This window comes from Pelodiscus sinensis, chromosome 2 (assembly GCF_049634645.1).
Source record: "Pelodiscus sinensis isolate JC-2024 chromosome 2, ASM4963464v1, whole genome shotgun sequence".
NCBI classification, from domain to species: Eukaryota; Metazoa; Chordata; order Testudines; family Trionychidae; genus Pelodiscus; species Pelodiscus sinensis.
This window is the reverse complement of record NC_134712.1, coordinates 105,516,077-105,539,680: the sequence shown is the minus strand read 5'-3', so window position 1 is coordinate 105,539,680 and position 23,604 is coordinate 105,516,077. Positions and strand designations below refer to the sequence as shown.

General features: G+C 43.4%; 1 protein-coding gene across 4 annotated transcripts in view; it reads left to right on the top strand.

Moving 5' to 3' along the window:
• RNF144B (ring finger protein 144B) overlaps positions 1–23,604 on the top strand; it is a 138,343-nt gene that overhangs the window by 68,433 nt on the left and 46,306 nt on the right. For all 4 annotated transcript variants that reach the window (XM_014572942.3, XM_006121824.4, XM_025183986.2 and 1 more), the window contains one exon: positions 4,187–4,385. In XM_014572942.3, coding sequence (XP_014428428.2) covers positions 4,221–4,385 — 165 coding nt within the window. In that variant the 5' untranslated portion in view covers positions 4,187–4,220. The remainder of the gene's footprint in view (positions 1–4,186; positions 4,386–23,604) is intronic.

Here is a 23,604-nt window from a genome sequence, read left to right as displayed (position 1 = left end):
GCTGGCGAGCGAGGCTCGGCGAGCCCTGAACGTAACTAAGCATAAGTCCATCTGAAAACAATAGGGAATATGAACTCACCCCAGAATTTTGGGATGAGTACTATTTTCAGTGAGGGTATGTCTATACTGCAGCACTATTTTGGGATACCAAGTATCCTGAAATAGCTATCCTGTATCTTAACAGCAAGCCTGTTATTTTGGGCTCACTATTCCGATCTTCCTATAAATCTTATTCTAGAAGGAGTGAGGGACATTTCAGAATAATGCTTTATTTCGAAATTCAGCCCTGTGTAGACAGTGCCAAATGACAAAATAAGCTATTTTGAAATAGCATTGAAATAAGATACGCAATTTGCGTAGCTCAGATTGCATATCTTATTTCAAGTTACAGGCTGTGTCGATCTGCAATTTGAGCCCTAAATGTACGTGTGTGTGTGTGTGTGTGTGTGTGTGTGTGTGTGTGTGTGTGAAGAAACTGAGGTCAGGCAAGACGATGACAAAGCGAGAGAGAGACAGCCAGAAGGAACAGCTAAAAGCAGGTGGCTGACTCTGGAAGAAACCTAGGGAAAGATTGTTTGTCTGTTTGGTTTTTATCTATTTTTGAGCCAGGGCTTCAAGATGAAAAGAGTGGTTTTGATTCTGTGAGAAACAGTTTGTTTCCTACCACTTTATTCTTTTTTTGTTCAGAGACACAGGGCATGTACATTCTTTGTAAATGAACAACATTGCATTAAAAGTTACCTGACTATCACTAGTCTGTACCCCAAACTGGAACACCACCTACAGGTCCCCACCTACAGCCCAGAGACTGCACGCCACACCCAAACTCCCTCCTAGAGCCCATCACCCCTCCTTCACACCAACTTCCAGGCCCAGCCTGGTGAAAGTGAATGAGGGTAGGAGAGAGTGAGTGACAAAGGCAAAGGGATGGAGTGAGTGGGGGTAGGGCCTCTGAGAAGGGGCGGGACAAGGGCATGATCTTAGGGAAGGGGCAAAACGGGTCAGGGAAAGAGTATTTGGGTTTGCAAAATTAGACAGTTGGCAACGCTAATGTGAATTTGAATCTATTATAAAGGCACTTTGGTGGCCTCTGTTATTAACTAAAATAAGCCTGCAAAACTTTCATTGGTTCCAATTTACCTGTGTGCCAGTTAGAAGATGGTTTATGGATTGACTGCTCTGCATAGGCCTAAATGTAAAGTACTCCACTTAGGAAGGAACAATCAGTTTCACACACAGAGAATGGGAAGTGACTGTCTAGGAAGGAGTACTGCAGAAAGGGATCTAGAGGTCATAGTGGACCACAAGCTAAATATGAGTCAACAGTGTGATGCTATTGCAAAAAATAAAAAATAAAGAAAAAAGCAAACATATTTCTGGGATGTATTAATGGTAGTGTTGTGAGCAAGACACAAGAAGTCATTCTTCCGCTCTTCTCTGCGCTGATTAAGCCTCAATTGGAGTATTGTGTCCAATTCTGGGCACCACATTTCTAAAAAATGTGGAGAAATTGGAGAAGGTCCAGAGAAGAGCAACAAGAATGATTAAAGGTCTAGAGAACATGACCTATGAAGGAAGACTGAAAGAATTGGGCTTGTTTAGTTTGGGAAGGAGAAGACCAAGAGGGGACATGATAGCGGTTTTCAGGTATCTAAAAGGGTATCTACCCAGCCTGTTATTTCGAAATAAGGAGCTGCTTATTTTTAAATAAGAACTCCTGCCTTCCATGCGGCATAATGCTAATTTCAAAATAGTGGCAGTGTTTTCATGCTCCAGTGCTACTATTTGAAATAACTACTCTCCAGAGTAATTCAAAATAGTTACTCACCAGTGCTTCCTGGGGATCTAAGTCGAGATAGTTCAAGGCAGGTTCCCTTAATATGGATGCACTAATTTCTATTCAAAATTATTACAATTTCAAAATTTATTATTTCAAGAGTTATTTCAAAATAATTTACCAGTGTAGACATGCCCTGGGTGAAATACTGCTTCCTTTGCTCACGTATTGTGGTACTATGTGTTAAGTGAGGTGAATGGGATTTGATCTTGTTGTGAGCCAATTTCTCTAGCCCTCCACCATGTTGACTTTGCATCAGTGGTTGGAAATCCACACAGAATTCCCTCCATGTATTGGGAATCTCTGTCACAGCTGACTCCTGCACCAGCTGCTGCCCTACCCTTGGTGTAAGGGGAAGCATGTGGGGGAATTACAGAGGGCAGTAGAGGAGCCAAACACTCTGCTCTTTGCAGATAAGGATTGAGCATCTTCCCATGTGACTTGAGCACTTACCCAGGGGAAGTAGCTGAGGATCAGGGAAGCACAACCAACTCCTTGTAGCACCACTCTCCACTGTATCCATGCACAGCTTAGACATAGTGGAGAATCAGAGTGTAAACTGGTATGTTTACAGTAGCTACTGTTACTTTGACAATTGTTGACTATCTTTAATATTATTTAATACATCTATTAACTTGAGTCTCATTAACCTTTCTTCTCTCATTAATAAGCACTGCAAACCTAGCATTACAGCCCAGTGGGAAATCTGACCATATCTGCCTTGCAATCCGGAATATTCCCTCTTCTTCCTTTCCCTTTCCCTTCTATTTCCCCCTACCTATTTTATTATAGGTATAAAAAAGTAGAAATTCTGCATTGCACTGAAGTGAATAACATAGTGCTTCATATAGCATATGGTAAGCATGTAATACTGTGAAGGTACAGCTGCAGTAGAAGTATGTGTATCTGTGTAAAAACTATAAAAGAGGCAAGGAGTCCTGTGGCACTTTATAGACTAACCAAAGTGTTGGAGCATAAGCTTTCATGGGCAAAGACCCACTTTGTCAGATGCGTGTAGTGGAATGCATCTGACGAAGTGGGTCTTTGCCCACAAAAGCTTATGCTCCAATACTTTTGTTAGTCTATAAGGTGCCACAGGACTCCTCGCCGCTTTTGCAGATTCAGACTAACAGGGCTACCCCTCTGATACTGTGTAAAACTGTTTTATTTCTTTAGATACTGGCTTAAAATGTAAAATGCAGAACTAAATAAGAGGTAGTTAGTTTCTGATCCTCTAAAAGTTACAGTGACTCACTGACATATTGTTGCAGCAATACAGAACAGCGTATTATAGACTCTGACTCAGAGTGGTGTTTTGTTCCAAAGGCTTTTGGCAATGGCTATAGTTCTAACTCTACTGTTACAAGGAACTAATTGTTATGGATGGCATGGTAGTTTAAAGAGACTGAGCTAAGAATGATGGAATGGTGTGTGGACTTCGTGAAACTTTAAAGGAGAGCTTTGCTTTAGATAAGTACCCAGTAATTTGGATGCATAAACCTTAGCCCACATTGTTTGGGTCTGCAAAACATAGTCCAAAATCTAATATGAAAGGCTCTTCTTATGGTATTTTAAAACTTTGTTGCCAGTCACACCCAGAAAGTACAGAAGTGTCTAGAAATTAAAAATAATTTCTAAAAAATAACCTAGATTTGTTATATCTCCAAACTGTTTTGTACAGATTCAGTTTCATTTGGAGAAAAACATATTTTTTCTCATTCGCACACGCACATCTGAATACTGGACCCGATTTTTTTCCATTACTATTGTGATTTACACCTGTGTAAAGTGAATGCATGATTCTGTTCTGATTTTGCTAAAGATTTACTATTGTTTTCACCAGCAAAAACGACTACACACATTGCAGGACAATAGAGAATGAGGCCTCTAGTTTTGGGAATGCTCGCTAATGTGTACTGTATATAGTCCTGCACCCAGGGTTGTACAAAAAGTCAATTCAGAGCTGTGAATAGATTTCTGATCGCCTGGTTCTGTCCTGTGCTTTAATCACCAGACCCTATTTTTTTTTCTATTTTTTATATTTATTTTTCACCATTTCAGAATTTGAAATGCTCCATTTAACGTGAGGATCTTGAAAAAGAATAGTCAAATGAAATTATCTCCAGTGCTATGTAGTGTTCGGTGTGTTTTTTTTTTTTTTTTTTTTTTTTAAAAACCTAGTCTGAAAACATGCACCAAACTAGGTAGGTTTTCGATCGACATCTTTCAGGTCAGCTGACAGTTTTCAGTTTTCCTTAAGGTGGATTTACATTGGATTACTATGTAAACTTTTTTGCTACTGGCATTTTTTTTTTCTGGGGATATTTCAGCTGTTGTTCCTTTCTACAGGTTGAGTGCACAAAAGTAAGATATTAATGAACGGATGGACTCTGTTGATAAGATGTACCAACCCACCATGACAGCTGATGTGTCAGAAGCTGGGGAAATGGCTCTGGAACCTCTAATCACTTGCAAACTATGTCTCTGTGAACATTCTCTTGAGAAGATGACCACTCTTCAAGAATGCAGCTGCATCTTCTGTACATCGGTAAGTAGAAGTAGCACCTTAGTCAAGAACTAGAGTAATAGACTGTGGAGGTAGAAAGGACCTATTATATTGTTACGACAGAAGTCAGGCAATGATGCCATTTAATCCCATCGATGCCAATACAAGATCATTTACTTGCTACTGCTTTGTCCAGTCTTGTTTAAAAGAACATTGACATTAACAAGGCTTTCATCAGCTTGGAATTCATAGGGTGTGTCTAGACTACATCCTTCTGTCGCCAAAGGGATATAAATTAGACATACTAACATTGCAAATGAAGCAGGGATTTTAATCTCCTGCGTGTCACTTGAATAAAAATGGCCGCAGTGTTTTGCTGAGACAGCAGTTTGTCAGCAAAAAGCGGCTGTCAAGATGGGGATCGGGCGACAAAAAGCTTTTGATCACTTATGCCTCGTAAAACGAAGCTTACAGGCTTGGCCGACAAATGCTTTCTTTGTCACCCAATCCCCGTCTTGACAGCTGCTTTTTGCTGACAAACTGGTGACTCGGCAAAACACGGTGGCCATTTTTATTCAAATGAAGTGCGGGAGATTTAAATCCCTGCTTCATTTGAAATGTTGGTATGCCTAATTTACATCCTTCTGGTGTCAGAGGGATGTAGTCTAGATATACCCTAACAAAGAATACCTCTGTAGCTAATAGAATGTATATTGGTTGAATCACAAATTACAATAGAACACCTCTTTTTAAGGTTCACTGAGCAAGTAAACCATTCTTATTTAATGAGCATCTTTTCTTTTCCTTAAAAATGTTACCACCACTATAGGGTTCTGTAAAATCTTTATAACATACTTATACTTGTTCTCCATAAATATTCTATGGCTATTCTAAAGAAAATAGGCCTCAAACTCTTCATGTGCCATCACACTGTGGGTGGAGGTCTCAGGTAGCATTGTTTCGGTAAATGTTTTTTTAAAATCTGATTAGTCAGGAAGACTGAGGTATAAGGAAAGAGATTAAGTGACTTGTTAAAGGTCAGATAGTGGCCCACCCAAAAATTAGACTTCAGTATTCTACTGGCTTCTTTGTAACTAGGCTAAACAAGACCTTTTATACAAGTATAAACTATAGAGCATGTTTAGAGACCATCAGGTGATTTTTTTTTAATAATTGTCTTTATTGACTTAACAACAAATGTACAAATCTGTTTAGAAGAACAACTAATTATGGGTAAGTATCAAATACTTTACTAAAATACAGATTTCTACTACTACATATCATTTAACCTCATGAACTAGATTCAGATCTCTGTTTTGTTGTGTTAATGAAGAATATCTCTAATTTCAACTAAGCTAGCCTACATTTCTGTTAGGGTAAATAACATCTGTAAGTAGTTGAATGTGGTGGTGTTTTTTTTTTATAATGAACAATATTCAATAGACTGAAATAGAATTTGTGAATGTGGTTTTTCATTTTGAACTTTATTATGATTTATTTCCTACTGATTAAACAGAGCATTCAAGCTATCTGACCTATATCTTTTGATTTCAGTTTTTTTTTCTCTGGAACGTAGTATAACGCATACACCTATTGGGTGTGGTGTACTGTTCCATTTAGTGGAACTAAGAACAAGTCTCTGAGGCTATGTCTAGACTGCAGCCTTTTTCTGCAAAAGCTTATGCAAATGAAGTGTGGAGTAGAAGATCATGGAGCTTCATTTGCATAATTAGCAGCTGTCTTTGTGCAAAAGGCTTTTGCGCAAAAAGAATCTGGGTAGATGGCTCCTTTTTGTGAAAAACCCCCCTCTTGCGCAAGAGCCGTTCTTCCTGAAAAATGAGGAAGAACAGCTCTTGTGCAAGAGGGTGTTTTTTTTTTTTTTTTTGCACAAAAAGGAGCTATCTACACAGCTCCTTTTTGCACAAAAGCCTCTTGTGCAAAAATGGCTGCTACTTATTTGTGCAAATGAAGCATGGTGATAGTCTACTCCATGCTTCATTTGCATAAGCATTTGAGGAAAAAGGCTTCAGTCTAGACGTAGCCTCAGTCTTAGCCAAGTGCCAGCTAGCTTTTAGCTCATGTGGCAGAGGCTCATGTTCTAAGCTCCAGAGGTCCCAAGTTTTGGTTCTGCCTGTCAGCGTTACAGTAGCATAAAAACATGGCTTTGAATATTGCAAATTTAATATTGTTTAGTTTCTCTGAATTTCTGTAGAACATACAGGAAAGCTCTACTCACTCTGGGGGTATGTCTACACTACCCCGCTAGTTCGAACTAGGGTGGTTAATGTAGGCAACCGGAGTTGCAAATGAAGCCCGGGATTTGAATTTCCCGGGCTTCATTTGCATATTGCCGGGCACCGCCATTTTTAAATGTCCGCTAGTTCGGACTCCGTGCCCGCGGCTACACGCGGCACGAGCTAGGTTGTTCGGATTAGGCTTCCTATTCCGAACTACCGAATCAGAACTACCTAGTTCGTGCTGCGTGTAGCTGCGGGCATGGAGTCCAAACTAGCGGACATTTAAAAATGGTGGCACCCGGCAATATGCAAATGAAGCCCAGGAAATTCAAATTCTGGGCTTCATTTGCAATTCCGGTTGCCTACATTAACCACCCTAGTTCGAACTAGGGTGGTAGTGTAGACATACCCTAAGTGACTAGTTGAATATCCGATAAGCAAAAACTTATTGGAGAGTTGACTAGTCCCTCAACTAGTTGCTTCCCCCGCTTGCTTCCTCTATCAGTGGCAGCAAGGGGTGGGCAGTAGAAGCTGGTGCTTTAAAGCCGGCTCCCCCCAGCACAGTCTGCATGGGGGGCAAAGGTGGCAGGGGAGCCTGGGGGATAGTGGGGACTGGGTGCGAGCCGGGAATCAGTTGATTCCCAGCTTGCTCCCAGTCCCATGTGCTGCGCCTTTGCTTTTTAAAGAGGCCTGCTGACTTGTAATACATTTAAAAAAGAAGTGCAGCAGGGGGGACCCAGCTCGAGCCATACCAGATGATTTCTGGCTTGTGCTGGGTTCGCCCGCTGTGCTCCAGCCGTGTGTGTGTGTGTGTGTGTGTGTGTGTGTGTGTGTGTGGCCCTGGAGGAGGCGCTGCAGCTGTTTTCCTTCATTCCTGCAGTGAAATATAATTCTATGCCTCCTGGCTGCAGGGCTGCTACATCCTCTTTAATCTGCTCTGAGCCGGGTACCTGCACGTAAAGACTTAAGCCTGGGGCAAGATCTAAGCCTTGGTATCTGGAATCAAGACAAACAGTCCTTGGGGGCGTTAGTGCTTTAAGCAAGTCTAGTTTGATTCCCCACCCCCCATAACAAGGTTATACATGGAGAGCCCAAAACGAACGTTAAGCCGGATGTAGCAGGTAGGCTCAACATGGAGAGAGTGTGTCTTTTGATCAGGTGTCACTATGGTTTTCTGTTGCTTTCACATACTTGCTAAATTCAGTTGATAGTTGCCTTTGCTCTGTAGTTCCTAATTCTCCAAAGGACAAATTGTTTTCCTCTACATCATTACTAACTTTGAGGGCTAATCGAAATTCAAGCATCCAGGTTTGTTTTTCTCCATAATCTGTAAAATTAAAATAAATGAAATGGGTTAGTATTGTGCATCTAGTGCTCTTCCAGTGTAGCAGTTGATATAATAAATGTTATCCCTTATAAACCTTCCATTCAATGTATATTTTACTTGAGTGGACCCTTGCTATCGAGATTTCTGCTAAAATATTTTTTTAGATTTTTAAAGGGGGGGAAAAAAAAGTAAAAACCACATGGTCTGAAGGATTTGTACATGGACATTTCACTTTAGACCTGGGCTTGAGTTCAAATAAGATGGCATCAGGCAGATATTCCTACAGTGTTTACTGATGTTGAAGTAAGCATACAGTAAAAACTCATGAACTCATGCCCAAAGTGATTATTCTCTGCTGCTTCTTAGGATCTGTGAGAAATTATCTAGTGGCTTGGCTGAGTTTGGACTGTTAGTTTAAAATGAGAAGGTGGTAAGTCTCAGAACAAACTGTGATGATGAGAATAACGTTTATTATGGTAGTGCATAAGGGCCAACTCATTGTTCCAGGCACTGTATAATCTTAGAACAGGAGACAGTCCCTGCCCTAAAGAGATCAAAATCTAAATAGACGAGACAGACGCAGGGTGAGGGAAGGGGTAGAACACATCAGAGTGAACTATGTGATGGCAGCAAACATTAAGTTAATTTCACAGTGGTGGATAAGATTAGTTAAGAAGGGTCTGATAAGTGGCAAGAAAAATGAAGGGATGGGGACACTGAAAGGCGGGGAAGAAATGGGGAATGGAGAAGAGGACCAGGGGGCAGGTGTGGATTGTGCTGAGGTGACAAGACAGGGAAGGAGAGGGATGATTGGAGCAACCACCCAATCAGCATAGGGCAAAGCAAGTCCAATCAAAACTGTAAAGTTGAATGTCTTTGGCTGATTCTGCACTTCTGGGTGTTCTGTCTGGCTTAGAGTGAGCAGACAGGAAGTGTGAGAAATCAGGATGGAGGTGTTGGGGGGGGGGGGATGGAGGTATGGGGAGGGTTAGTAATAGGCACCTATATAAAACAAAGCCCCTATTATTAGGACTGTCCCTATAAAATTGGGACATCTAGTCCCCCTACTCTGGCTCATCTCTGCAGATTTCCCTCAGGGCCATGTGGGAATAAAGGGGACAACTGAGTCCTAGTACTCTCAGAGGGTATGTCTACACTACCCCGCTAGTTCGAACTAGCGGGGGTAATGTAGTCATCCGCAGTTGCAAATGCAGCCCGGGATTTGAATTTCCTGGGCTTCATTTGCATGAAGCCGGCCGGCGCCATTTTTAAATGCCGGCTAGTTCGGACCCCGTGCCGCGCGGCTACACGTGGCACGGACTAGCTAGTTCGGATTAGGCTTCTAATCCGAACTAGCTGTACGCCTCGTGGTATGAGGTGTACAGCTAGTTCGGATTAGAAGCCTAATCCGAACTAGCTAGTCCGTGCCGCGTGTAGCCGCGCGGCATGGGGTCCGAACTAGCCGGCATTTAAAAATGGCGCCGGCCGGCTTCATGCAAATGAAGCCCGGGAAATTCAAATCCCGGGCTTCATTTGCAACTGCGGATGACTACATTACCCCCGCTAGTTCGAACTAGCGGGGTAGTGTAGACATACCCAGAGCATACAGTTCTGGGTCTGGGACAGTGGTAGTCAGTTAGGTGGCCTTTGTTGGGCCACATTTTAGTCTTTTCCCCTGCTATAGCCATGGGGTAGGGAGACTAGTTATCTCTCTCCATTCTGAAAACCTACCACTTATTCCTACCCTTTGTTTCCTATCTTTTAACCAATTATCATGAGAGAAACCCAAAGGCTTTCTGGAAATTAAGTATGTTATAGCCATTGGATCCTCCTTGTTTACATGTTTGTTTGACCCCCTGAAAGAATTCTAGTAGGCACGATTCCCCTTTACAGAAAACATGTTGACTTTTGTATGTATTATCATGTGCAATGGCTGACCAATCTTGCAAAAACAAAGGATAATTTCACATTCTAGCTTCTGGGTGTTAGCACATATTTATGCAGCAGTGGTATGACTCGTCATTCTTCAGGCTTGTGGTCTTCCGTTTTTGAGAAGTGTGTAAGGTAGCTGAAATGAGAAATGTGTGAAACAAATGCCACTCTAACAATCCATATTTCCATACATCGGTACAATAGTTCTGTGTAAAAGAGAATAGGATTTCCCCTTCTAAGTTCTGGGCAGTGCTATGCCAGATGGGCAAGTGGGGGTACATTTAACCTCTCAATATTTTTGAACAATGGTGAGAGCAACCTTCTACTCTGGAAAACAATGAGGAGTCCTGTGGCACCTTAAAGACGAACAGATTTATTTGAGCATAAGCTTTCTTTGACAAAACCACACTTCATCAGATGCATCTCAGTTACACTCTTTTCCATACAATGTTTCTCACACAAGAAAATAATGGCCCACCTCCAAAATTTATATGCCTGTGAGATAGTAGTTGTCAGTTCATAGTGATAATTACAGGTCTGATTTCTTCTTGTATGAGTGTAAATCTGGAATAATTCCATTGAAGTTAATGGCATTTACATAGTGTAAAACCAGTGTAAGATGCAAATTAGATATAAAATCCAAACCCTCTTTCCTCCTGCTCATGTCAAGAAAAGATTAATTTCCTCTTCCCCACTCCACTTTGTTATACTCCTCTCTTTAGGTGAAGGCAAGTCAAACATTCAGTCCTTGTGTCACAATGCCCCAATGATTTTAAATAACGCTCACTTCAGATTGTTTTCCATGTCTGTCTAACTGTTATGTGCCATTTGGGTTTCTTTCCAAACTTGAAATGCCTCCAAATAACTTGTACATTGAAAACATGATAAAATTGGCATATATAAAATAATATTTAGCACATTTCAAGCACTTAATATGTTCAAATAACTTTCTTCATCCCTTTCTAGTAGGTATTATCTCCATTATATGTGGTAAAATTGAGACAGAGACATAAGTTGCCCAACACCCAGCAATAAATAACAGAGCCAAGCATTACAGAACACAGGTCTCTGGATTCAGTCTTTAGTACAGAACACACTGTTTGTGGGACTAGATCTAATGTGATATTCTACAGTACATTGTTTGTGACCTCAGATATTGAGCACACCAGAGAATGAATATGATAGCAATCCCAACACATTTGAGATATCAGAAGCCAATATGTACTTTATTTTGATTTGCACAATACGGCTGTCCTGACTTTAACCAATTTAAAATTCCATGTAAATATGGTGGCTACCAATAGGAAGCAGATCTAATGAAGGAACAAATCCCAATGACTGCATTTATCAGGTTTGGTGTCAGAAAGTGCCTCTACATGAAATACTTGGTTAAGGAATGATAGGCTAGAAAGCAGTGTATGCTGCCCTGTGGTCACATTTGCCTGCTGATACTCAATTACTTTCAACAGCTTATGTGCCATCTATGGCCATACTGTCACCACAAAAATGTACACAGCCACCGAGTTCTCCTTTCCTTGGCCATAAAACCACAGCATGCTCATCAAGCTAGAAAAGGATTTTTCACTCTGCATGTGTCTCTGTAAGAGTCTCTTTCAGTGCCTCAGCCTTTGGCCACTGAAGTCAATGGAGATATTCCTAACCTCTTGAATGGGCATTGCAACAAGTCCTAAAATGCTAATCTTCAGAGAGGAAAAATGAAATTATGCTGATTTTTCAACCACACTTAATAAATTTATCTTGACCATTTTTAACTATGTATTTTATAATAGCTGATTTTATGTGTGTGTGTGTGTGTGTGTGTATATATATATATATATATATATACACATACCACACAGTTGAATAACATGTTGACGAATACATTATAAAACTTTGATAAATGTATCTATTATTCCACACACTAAGTACTTTTTGAAATTAAATGTTCATGGCACTGACTTGACAGACCTGATGCCAGGCTATAAATCCTTACTCGCTATGGTGACTAGCCATAGGGCTCACATGAGTAGACCCATTGACGTCAATTGTACTGCACATGGGTATGTCCTGAACAACTGGGCCCTTTATGAATGGAAAGAATAAAAGAAATAAGTATTATATCCTATAGGATGAAAATAGATATCGAGTACAATGGAGCCTTGATCCCTGATTAAAGCCTCTACATGCTACCACAAGATAAATAAATGGTAACTTGTAGAGCTATTTGTAGAGTTGCTTTCCCACCTCCCCCCTTTTTTTAAATTTTGCTGAAAAGTTTCTTTGCGTTTGTTTTTTGTTTTAATCAAAAGATTAAAAAATAATAAAAATCATGTTTTTGCGGATAAAAATGGAAACATTTTAGTTTGTCAGCTTTGTAGGTTTTGATAAACTGGATTTTTTTTTTCATGAAAACATAACGTTAGTTGAACAGCCTTTTTCTACCTAAATTGTTCTGGAAGAGCATTTACAGTGATTTTTTTTCTTTTTTCATTTCCATCAGTTTAATATTAAGAACTGATTATACTTTGATCCCAATTACAGTCTACCCTAGATCTCTGCTTATGGCTTTTAAATTTATATAATAGTTGCAGTGAAATTTAGTAAATGTACATATTCCAAACTCACTACGTAATGTTAACTAGATCCAATGGTCAACAGTGCTGCCTATAAGGCCTTATATTGAAAGGGCTGTTCTGATTTCCTTCCTGCTCTCATCCTTTAATGGTCTCTTTAATTTTTCTTAATTAAAAACAAGATATTAAAATTTGTCACATCAGGTTTGTGGTTTCCTTTTATGTTTTCTGTCCAAAAGAACAGAGGCTACAGTGAGCTGGAAAGCTTTGTAAAAATTGGAGCCGAGAAAGGTATTAGAACACGTTGAATGTGCTTGATGTACTTGAAAAAGCAATACACAGTAATGACTGAGACCAGTATTTTGTCTGTGGCAAGGAGAAGATCATTGAAAGTGGTCTTGAATAGAAATATGGATTTGTAGTGAGAGAGTACAAATGCCCTCGTTGTGTCATTGCCTAGCAACATGAGATTTAAATACATTGCCTAAGCTAATTTGAAAATCTAGATGTAGAATTGTGCAACTGTGCCAATGCCCTGGCCTATATACACCTTTTATTTTTGACAATATTGTGTTTAATCCTGTTGTATATATTCTTTGAAATCAGTGAAGTTAGAGCAGTTCCTATAGGAAGTACTGTACTCATTGATAGTTTTATATAAATGCCTATTTCCAGAGTTAGCTTGAGAATATGATCATAACTCTCTCTAGGCTGAAGCTTGCACACAATTTCTTACTGCAAATGAAATTTTGTAAGTTAGTCCAGGTTGTAGGACAGAGCTTTCAGTGCATCTCTTAACAGTTTATTCCTTTATGAAAATATTTGACATCTTGTCTCCCCTTGAGGAGTAAGTATATAATGAGTATGTGTGTCTATGTTTATATGCTCTCTCCATGTCATTTGTGTGTCTGTCTGTCTGTATCTAAGAATATAGTGGAGTGTTGTATTAGAACTGTGTACTGTAATATATTCTCTTTCTTTCTCTGTATGTACATAAAATATATTTAATCAAGCACCCTTACAAACTTTAAATAATTAAGCCTCACAACATCCTGTGAGAGGTTATTATTTATTTATTATCCCCATTTTATAGATAAGAAAGTGGAGGGAATAAGAGGCTGAAATGCATTATGGGCAGAAAAATGGCATAACTTGCTCAACAGCTTCTCTTGGTCTCTCTTTCGACAGAGGGATGTAAATTAGACACTTCGAAATTGCAAATGAAGCCGGGATTTGAATTTCCCGCGCTTCATTTGCATAATCATGTCATGGTGCTCTTTTGGAAAGTGCTATTGAGAAAGTAAAACTGCAGTCTAGACGTGGTTCTTTAGAAAATAGGAGCCTTTTTAGAAAGATCCTGTAAACCTTAAAGGTTTACAGGATCTTTGGTTTACAGGATCTTTCGAAAAAGGCTTCTGTTTTTGAAAGAACCACATCTAGACTGCAGTTTTACTTTCAAAATAGCTCTTTTTTGAAAGAGCGCCCTGACCTGATTATGCAAATGAAGCATAGGAAATTCAAATCCTGGCTTCATCTGCAATTTCCAAGTGTCTAACTTACATCCCTCTGTCTAAAGAGGGATGTAGTATAGATACACCCTGTGTGTTTTGAGTTATACTTGCTTGTTAATGAGGAATTTTTTTTTTTGGCTAAGTTTTCCAAAGCACTCACCACTAGCCTAACTCTGTTTTCATGGAAGTTACTGGAAGTACCATTAGATTAGCAAGAAACACTTTCAATAACCTCACACTCAAAATGTATCTTCTGTCACCATTGCAAAGGGGAGGGAGGGAGGGAGGGAAGGAGAGAGGGAGAGAGAGAGAGAGCTATTTATTCCGGCTCATGTATCATGGACATATAAGTCTAAACACCAGTTACTGGTGCAAGCCAGTAACAACACAACTTGACCAGGGTGAATTTGCAAGTCTGGCAGTTGCTGAGAAACAATTAGACTTGGCCCTGGTCTACACTAAGGCATTATTTCAAAATAACCTCCATTAAGTCAAATTTATAAGCGGAGCATCCACACTGCCAAGTCCATTATTTCGAAATAACTATTTCAAAATAGCGTTAGCAGGGATGCTCTGGTGCTGCTATTTCAAAGTAATTGACTCTCGCAGCTGCAGCTTTGACTACTCTAGCTACACCTGCCATCTCCACTCTACTCCCCTCCTCCTGCAGAGCTAAAAAGTCCCAGTAGCAGGAGAAGGGCTTCTCACATGTGGCCACGGTTGAAAGCCCTGTGCAAGACACCACCATCCAAGGCAGGCATGATCGACTCCAATATTCCCTCAGACTGTCCCACGGCTGCCAGCATTCCTGCTGCTCCCATAGTTGGGGTGAGGAGACCAACCTCCAGGATCTCCGCACCAGGAAAAGGAATGCTGAAATCTGGGGCCAGATCACTGCCAGTCTGGCCGACAAAGTGCAGACCCTGAACCAGTGCTGGATGAAGATTAAAGAGCTGCAGCAGGCCTACCACAGGGCCAGGGAGCAGAGCAGATGCTCTGGGGTGGCTCCACACAGCTGTCACTATTATGACCAGCTGGATATCATCCTGCAAGGGGGGGGGGCACTCATGTCATGTGCCATCATTGTCGAGTATGGCCAGGACATGCCTGCTGTCATCCTCCATGAGGGTAGGATGGTGGTGGAGGAGGAGAAGGAGACGACCAGCCAGGTGACCTTGCCCACCAGCCAGAATCTGCTCCTCACTCTGGAGCTGGTGTATCCCAGGATGTTTCCCAGGCTTCGGAGGAGCCAGGAGGAGTAGGAAGGGTAGGGCACAGGAAGGGAAGGGTGTGGGATGAAAGGCACAGAGAGCGAATGGAGGGGTCCCTTGCTGAGAGGCACAGGGGAGACTCTCACAACTGGCCTTGCGTGAAACTCTCCCTCAAGGCCTCTTTGATGAACACAGCCCCTTGATGTGCTCTCCCTATTTCACTGGAGTCCAGCTGCTCAAATTCCCTGGTCAGATGTTCAGCCTCAGTCCCCACGCTGGCAGAAAAGTCTCCCCTTTGCTTTAGCAAAGCTTGTAGAACACACAGCAGGCTGCCACCACGAAGGGGATATTGTGCTCACTGAGGTCCAGGTGGTTGAGGAGACTCCCAAACCTCCCTTTTAAACAGCTAAATGCACATTCAACGACCATGTGGCACCTGCTCAGCCTGGTGTTGAACTGCTCTTTTCTGGGGTCCAGGCTGCCCATGTAGGGCTTCATGAGCCACGGGAGCAAGGGGTAGGCTGTGTTGCCCAGAAGGATGATGGACATGTCGACCTCCCTGACTCTCATGGTCAGTGAAAAAAGTCCTGGCATGCATTTTTTGGAAGAGGCAGCAGGCTGGAAGATGTGGGCGTTGTGCGCCTTTCCCAATCATCTGGCATTGATGTTGGTGAAGCGTCCCTTGTGCTCAATGAGGACCTGCAGCGCCATGGAGAGAATCTCTTCCTGTGGATAAAGTCCAAGGCATGGTTGTCGGGGGACAGGATGGGGTTGTATGTGTCATCTTTGGCCCCCTGCAGTTGGGGAAGCCCATGGTGGCAAAGCCATCCTTGATGCTGTCTAGGGGACTGAGGGACATGCACAGCAGCAGGAGCACCAGGAGCTAGGTGAGCAGGGCCTGCAGTCCACACTGGTCCTGCAGGTCATTGTCCTGCAGGCCCTTGTCATCGTCCTGCTGGAGCAACATGCAGACAGTCTGGAAGTACTATGCCTTGAGGTGCAGCATGAGGCCTGTCAGCCTGGCACTGCTTTGCAGCAGTTCTGGCTCCATGGTGTGTGTGTTGTGGCATCCACAAGGGCACCCAGAGCACACGAAGGCACATACTCACTGCATCCCTTTTGTATCCAGTGAGGGGGGAGGCAGTGGAGGAGTGGACTGTGCGATATGGCTGTAGAGAGGAGCCCGTGAATGCATGTGTTGCATCTTGGCTTACCAAGCAGCCACAGAGAGTATCGGCCCTCCCCAGAGTGCTTCCAGGGGCTCTAAGTCCAAGGCAAGTGCCAATCAATGTGAACATGCTATTTTGGACTAATTCTAACTAATTTCGATGCTTCCCTGTAGTGGGGATATGCTATTTTGATTTTGTTAAATCAGGAGTTAAGTCAATTTTAGTAATTTCAAAGTAGTTTCCTGGTATAGACCTGGGCTTAGAGTCCACAGTGCGGTTCTTAGGAAGTTACTTTCAGAATAGAGGGTAAACATGCTTTGTGACTTTGTAAGGTCACACATAAGGAAGATATGAATGCAACCTAGAACTCTTGACCACCTATTATGTGCACATCTCTAACCACTGCTTTCTGTGTTTTTTTAAATTATCAAATTTTGAAAGAACTGTATTTGCTTGTATACACTTCCTCTGTGTAAAGTGCCTGAAAGAGCTCTAACTTTCAGAAGGGGCTGGAAGCCCACTTTTGAAGACCTTGGCCAGAGCCCAGAGTTTCCATTTGTACACAGTAAAATGTGCAAGTGCCAATAGATTTTGTAACTATAGTATTGGATTGTCTAAGCAAAAACTACACATTTTCAGTGCTTTTGTTAATTTTGGATATGTTTCTGGTGTGTGGAATGTGTGTATGATGATGAAAATGCAAATAAGTATTTTATTGTATACATCTATAATTATACCCTGTCTTCACGACTTCAGTCATGGCTTGCATCTGTCAAGGCTGTTCCCTGCTCTGGAACGTCTAGTGCAGAAGGTGGGGACCTGTAAGAATACCTTGCCTCTGTAGGCTTCTGCTTAAAAGCTCCCCAAGGTCACAGATTCCCTGGCCTTCAGAGGTAGCTTCCAAGTGAGGAAAACCCCCCATCTTTCTTCTTGAACCCAGGAAGAAAGCACTTGAACTTCTTCCAGAGGGTATCCCCAAGCTCTCTTACTACAAGAGAGCTTGAAAAACAAACAAACTGTAATCTCTGATAACTGACCTCTCAGTCTTAGGCATGCATACACAGACCTCCTGTTACCTTCCAGGGCACAAGAATCAAATCATCACCTTAAAAAAGGTGATTTTATTAACAAAACAAAAAGATATATTTGGTAAGCATTCTTGGTTGCTAGGTGTTTTAAGGCAACTGAGAAAAGAACGGTTACGCCACACGTTCCCCCTCAGATCTACATCCACATCACCATTGGGGTCGAACGTGCCCATCATCGTCCTATCACCAAGCCAAGTGCTCCCTCCATCACCCAAATGTACATCCCAGCCCTTGTGGCTGCAGCCTAGTCTCTCAGGGTATGTCTACACTAGAAAGTTAGTTCGAACTAACGGACGTTAGTTCGAACTAACTTTCCTATGCGCTACACTAGCGCTCCGCTAGTTCGAATTTGAATCGAACTAGCAGAGCGCTTAGTTCGAACTAGGTAAACCTCATTTTACGAGGACTAACGCCTAGTTCGAACTAGCTAGTTCGAACTAAGGGCTGTGTAGCCCTTTAGTTCGAACTAGTGGGAGGCTAGCCCTCCCCAGGTTTCCCTGGTGGCCACTCTGGCCAACACCAGGGAAACTCTATGCCCCCCTCCCGGCCCCGGACCCCTTAAAGGGGCACGGGCTGGCTACGGTGCCCGTGCCAGGTGCAAGCCTGCCAGCACCCAGCTAGCAGACCCTGCACCTGGCACGGCACAGAGCCACCCACCCGATGCCCCCCAGCCCACCCCCTCTTGCCGGGACCAGGCTGGCGGCTCCCGGGAGCTTGCCCTGGACCGCAAGAGGCGGGCACCTTCCTGGGCTAGTGCGGACATCGTGGACCTCGTCCACGATCTCCGCACTAGGCACAGGAAAGTGGCCGTCTAGGGCAGGAGAGCTGCCAGCCTGGCCACCCAGGACCAGGTGTGAATGAAAATCAAGGGGGTCCACTGAGACCCCCGACACTGAGCCCTGAGCTTACAATGGCCGTCCTGGGTCAGACCAAAGGTCCATCTAGCCCAGTAGCCTGTCTGCCCACAGCGGCCAACCCTAGGGACCCTGGAGGGGATGGACCGAAGACAATGACCAAGCCATTTGTCTCGTGCCATCCCTCTCCAGCCTTCCACAAACTTTGGGCAGGGACACCACTCCTACCCTCTGGCTAATAGGACTCCATGGACCCAACCTCCATGACTTGATCTCACTTCCCTTTAAACTCTGTTCTAGTTCTAGCCTTCACAGCCTCCTGCAGCAAGGAGTTCCACAGGTTAACTATTTGCTTTGTCAAGAACAACTTTCTCTTACTAGTTTCAAGCCTGCTACCCATTCCTTTCCTTTGGTGTCCTCTAGTCCTTCTTTATGGGAACTCAGGAAGAACTTTTCTGAATGCACCCTCTCCACCCAACCCCTGCTTTTACAGACCTCTATCCTGTCCCCCCTCCGTCTCCTCTTTTCTAAGCTGAACAGTCCCAGTCTCTGTAGCCTCTCTTCATCTGGGACCTGTTCCCAACCCCTGATCATGTTAGTTGCCCTCCCCTCTCCCAGCCTTTCTCTTCCCCTCTCCCACCTCCTTTTCCCAGTCTCCCCCAGTTTTTTTCAATAAAGACAGAGTCAATGTTGGAAGAAACGTTATCTTTATTTTGTACATCAAGAAGAAGGGGGGCTAGGGAAGGGCAAGTGGAAGGAGGTGAGGGAGGAATGGGGTACGAGCCCCCGATGGGGAGGACTGGGCTGGCTCTGCGGGCTTCTGGGGGTGGAAGCTCTCCTGCAGCCCCCCAATTACTCCCTCTCCCCAGATGGCAGCCTGCGGCAAGTGCAGCCGGGCTGATGGCCGAGTGGTGTGATGTGCCCAGTGTGGGCACTCAGGGCACTCCAAGCCAGAACTTCTTTGCAAGCGGGGCACCCCTTAGAACTGTGTGTCCGGGGTGGGGGTCGGGACCCTTTAAGCGCAGCCCTCGGCTAGCCTGAGACAGTATCTCCATGCTCTAAGTCCTCCTTTTATGCCCTGCCGGCACTGCTTCCGGCCATCATTAAGCCCTGTTCAGAGTCCACTCAATGTGGACTTACTAGTTCGAACTAGCAAAACGCTAGTTCGAACTAGTTTTTAGTTCTAGATGCGTTAGTTCGAACTAGCTTAGTTCGAATTAATTAATTCGAACTAAGTTAGTTCGAACTAGCGCTGTAGTGTAGACGTACCCCCAGTCCACTACACTGCTCCACAGTCTTATGACTCCTCTGACGCCTTCGAGCACCCCGACGGAGAGGAGGGGGACCTGGGCCTTCCGTCACTCCAGGTCCCGACCAGGACCCTAAGGACAGAGAGGAAACCTCACTGTCTGGTTGGTGGGGTGGACCCCATAATCACCAACCCATGGGTAAGATGTCAGCTCCTTCACCCTGTCCTGGGTCTCCTCCTTCCTGCCATCACCACTCTGGTATCGCCCCGGTGTACTTGTGGGCTCCTGCTTCCACAACACTGGCTCCAGCTCCCAGCTCGCTCCCCCTCTTGGTCTCCTCTGCCCGGGCCACGCTATGCCTCGCGTCCATAGGCTCCACTCTTCTCCCCCCCGACCTCCAGCGTCGGCTGGCATTCCTCCTTGGGCTCTGGGGGCAGTGCCAGAGCAAGCTGCTCATGGCTGCTGGGAGGACCCGACCTCCCTGGCGAACGCCTCCTCTGGCTGCCAGTGAGTGCAGGGCCCAGGCGGTGTTGCAACTGCCGCATCCGCTGCCCTGTCACAAGTGTTACCCTGGGACGCAGTAACTATTAATTTAGAGATCTGATTAGGCATGCCCTGACACTCGGTGATGTTAATTGTCCCAAGTCCCAGAAGAAGGGATTGCCTGAGGCTGTATCTATCACCGGTTATGGGTTTTAAGACAAATGAGTCAGAGACAAGATATGGGGCCAAACCATATATTGTATAAATTTGAAAATGTCAACATGTAAAACATCAATCTTGCCCACCCTAACCCAGAAGAAAAAGACGATAGAATATCCCCAATACGTGAGGTATATACATTACATTCACTTGATTGAATAAACAGGTCTCGGTGCTCACTACCTCAATGATCTGGCTATTATGAAGCCTTGGCAGAGGAATGGTGAGGTGATCCCATGATGATACTCAGGATCCTCTGGCCTGGCAGGTGCAGATGTCTGGATTCTGTAGCGAAGGGCCTTCCGCTCTCCACCTGGTAATCCAATAGGGTGTCGAGTAGGCCCTCAGTAGCCAACCCTGCAGTGGGCTATCGTATACTTGGGACTTCTCCACAAGAAACTAATCCCACTAGCAGGACAACCACTACCTACACCCACAACGGTCACACTATTCAATCACTCTTCCATACATTCAAAGACAAACAGGAAAACATACCACTAGCATACCTAAACAAAGGAACAAGCCGAGCCGAACAGACCAAACCCTGAAGGAACCCTGAACAAGAAGGAACCTGGAACCCGAACTGGATCACAGCTAGGGTATTTATAGCCAAAAGGGGGGAAAATGTAAGTAGGGCTGAGTGCACCACTATTTGGGCAGTGTGCAGAGCTTTTTGGGTCGTGTGGAGCTCTTTTGGGATGGGGTGCAAAGCAATTGGTGATGGGTGCAAAGCAATAAGTGTTGAGTGCAAAGCAACTGGTGATGAGTGCAACCCTGAAAGTGGCGGCAAACCTCAGACAAGAAACCCCTCCTTTCTTTCGGTTTAAACTGACAGGATTGTATTCCGACATAGCTGACTCACAGACTCCATTTTAAAACCCAAATGAATTCCATCCCAGTTATACATGTTCAATAAATTACAGTGGTAACACAAGAACAAATAAAAACACAGAGAATTTCTTCCCTGGGAATGAATACTGTGTGTGTTATTGGGGGCATAGCACATGGACTTGGCACAGAGAAATTGAAGCAAACAACAAAACAAAGAAAATAACCTGATTACGTCTAAATAGACATTTCCTATCTATTCACATATCCATGCTTCAAGGTCCAGTCCAATTTCCATACCCAATATTCTTTGTAAACATGGTAGTCCTGCCTGGCTCAATTCATCTTGTTCCCCCAGCTCCCAGGTTAAACTCACACAAAGAAAAAAACAGCAGGAAGGTACCCCTTTCCATTCAAATCTCAATACCTTCTCCCATTGGCTCTCCTGGCTCCCTGCCAACACTTTCTAGCTACCTGAATTTAACCCTTTGGTTACTGAATGCTGGGATGTTTACAAAAGGCCAGCACTCCTCCTCCTATCCATCACAGCTTCATTTTCAGATATTTTTTAATTAAACTATATTAGTAGATGAGTTTTTAAACATAATAACAAAAGATTAAAGCAGTTCTGCTGTGCTAAAATTTACAATACATTATTTCTTTACTTCTAATTTTGGGAAGAGGAGAGATGAGGTTCCAGTCTTGGCTCCCAGACAGATAGATGTGTGATCGTTAGGCAAGTCATTTTGGTCTCTGTCCTGGAATGTGCTGCATGCCACCTGAGAAGCCCTCTACACCTTCAACTCCCCTCAGCACCTGACTGGATCAAGCCCATAGTCCATCAGCCTCAGTTTTGTAATCTGTAAAAGATTTAATAGTTTTAAGATTTATGTCACAGGTCTGTTGTTTGTAAAGCACGTTTGAGATCCTCTGACTTCTGATTCAAAGCCTATTGAACTCAGTTGAACTACAACATAAAAGGCACACTGGCCATTGTCAGCCTAATACAGATTGGAACCAGAAAATGAGAGTGGAAAGGTTCCATTTCATGCTGTCAAGCTTCTGTGCTATCCAGCCTCTTGAAGGTATATCCCTAAAGGCATATTGTATGCAGAAATCAAATACAAAGTCTATATATGCGTTGTACTGTTGCCCAGCTACGTAAGAGCTGCATACACTTTCTTCCACAGTAAAATAATTAAAAAACAACAAACGGTCTGGTAGCACCTTATAGACTAACAAAACTTGTAGATAGTATCATGAGATTTCGTGGGCCCAGCCCACTTCTTCAGATGACTGGAGTTTTGAGTTTAGGATGTGCAGACCCAAAATAAATAGGGGAGAAGGGGGGGGAAGGAAAAAAAGGAAGGTGGCAGGAAACAAGGAGCAGAGGATATGAAAATATGAAAAGGAAAAGCAAGTAGGCAGAACTGGTAATCTATAAGCACCTAAAGATTGGATAGTTAAAAGAAGCAGATAAGGATCATAGGATAGCAATTAGATAGGAAGGGTACTAATGCAAGAATCTACACAGATGAGCTGTTTGCTCCTTCATTGAATGTTAGGTTGGTAGTGTCCCAGCCATCTGTTATCTCGAAGCCAACTCTACAAGCCAAATACACAGAGAGGCGTTGAAATTACAATTCATCCACAAATTCAGTTCTCATACTGATGACCTCCTCAATCTGTGAGCTCTCCTTGCTGAGGAATGTCAAAGCAGCACAGGAGCCTTTCTCTTCTGTAGCTGCAATCCACCTGCCACTGTGTTCCTAGCAGGGCAGAACAGGAGCAGTCCAATGATTTGTTCTTTGTTGTTCCCCAAAGGGAGTAGCTCACTCAGCTGTGAGATAGTTCCCGGAGTTTTGAAAGGGGAGAGATGCATGCCTACAGGAAGCAGAAATCAAAGCAGAGTAGAGCCATCAGGGCAGGCATTGCGGGATACTGGTGGAAGCCAGTTTTGTCGACAAAACAAACTGGAGAATCTACATTGGCTCTTTGTGGACAGGAAGGGTGTGTCTAGATTACAGGTTTTTTTTTTTTAAAGTGGCCTTTTTTCGAAAAAACTTCACCTGTGTCTAGATTGCTGCTGTGTTCTTTTGAAATTAAATCAAAAGAATGTGGCAATTTTTTTGACCATGGAAAACCTCATTTTACGAGGAATAATGCCTTTTTTTTAAAGTGCTCTTTCGAAAAAAGGCACTATTGAATGCAAAAAGAGCTTTTTCATAAGAGAGCATCCAGACTGCCTGGGTGGTCTCTTTCAAAAAATTGGCTTGCTTTTTTAAAAAGTGGTTGCAGACTAGACGCTCTCTTTCGAAAGAGGCTTTTTCGAAAGATTCTTTCGAAAAAGCCTCTTTTGAATGAGGCTTGTAGTCTAGAGGTACCCGAAGAGGAAAATAAAAGACTTTTTGTCATCAAAACTGGGTGCTTTTCCTGACAAAAGTCCCATAGCAGTGTGAACGCTCTCACTATTTTGTTGCAAAAGGCAGTTTTTGGCAAGAGAACTTGGTAGTACAGCCAGTCCCTGACCATTTGCAGTTACCACCGAAGCTGTTGTAAAAGGTGGACCTCGAGTTATG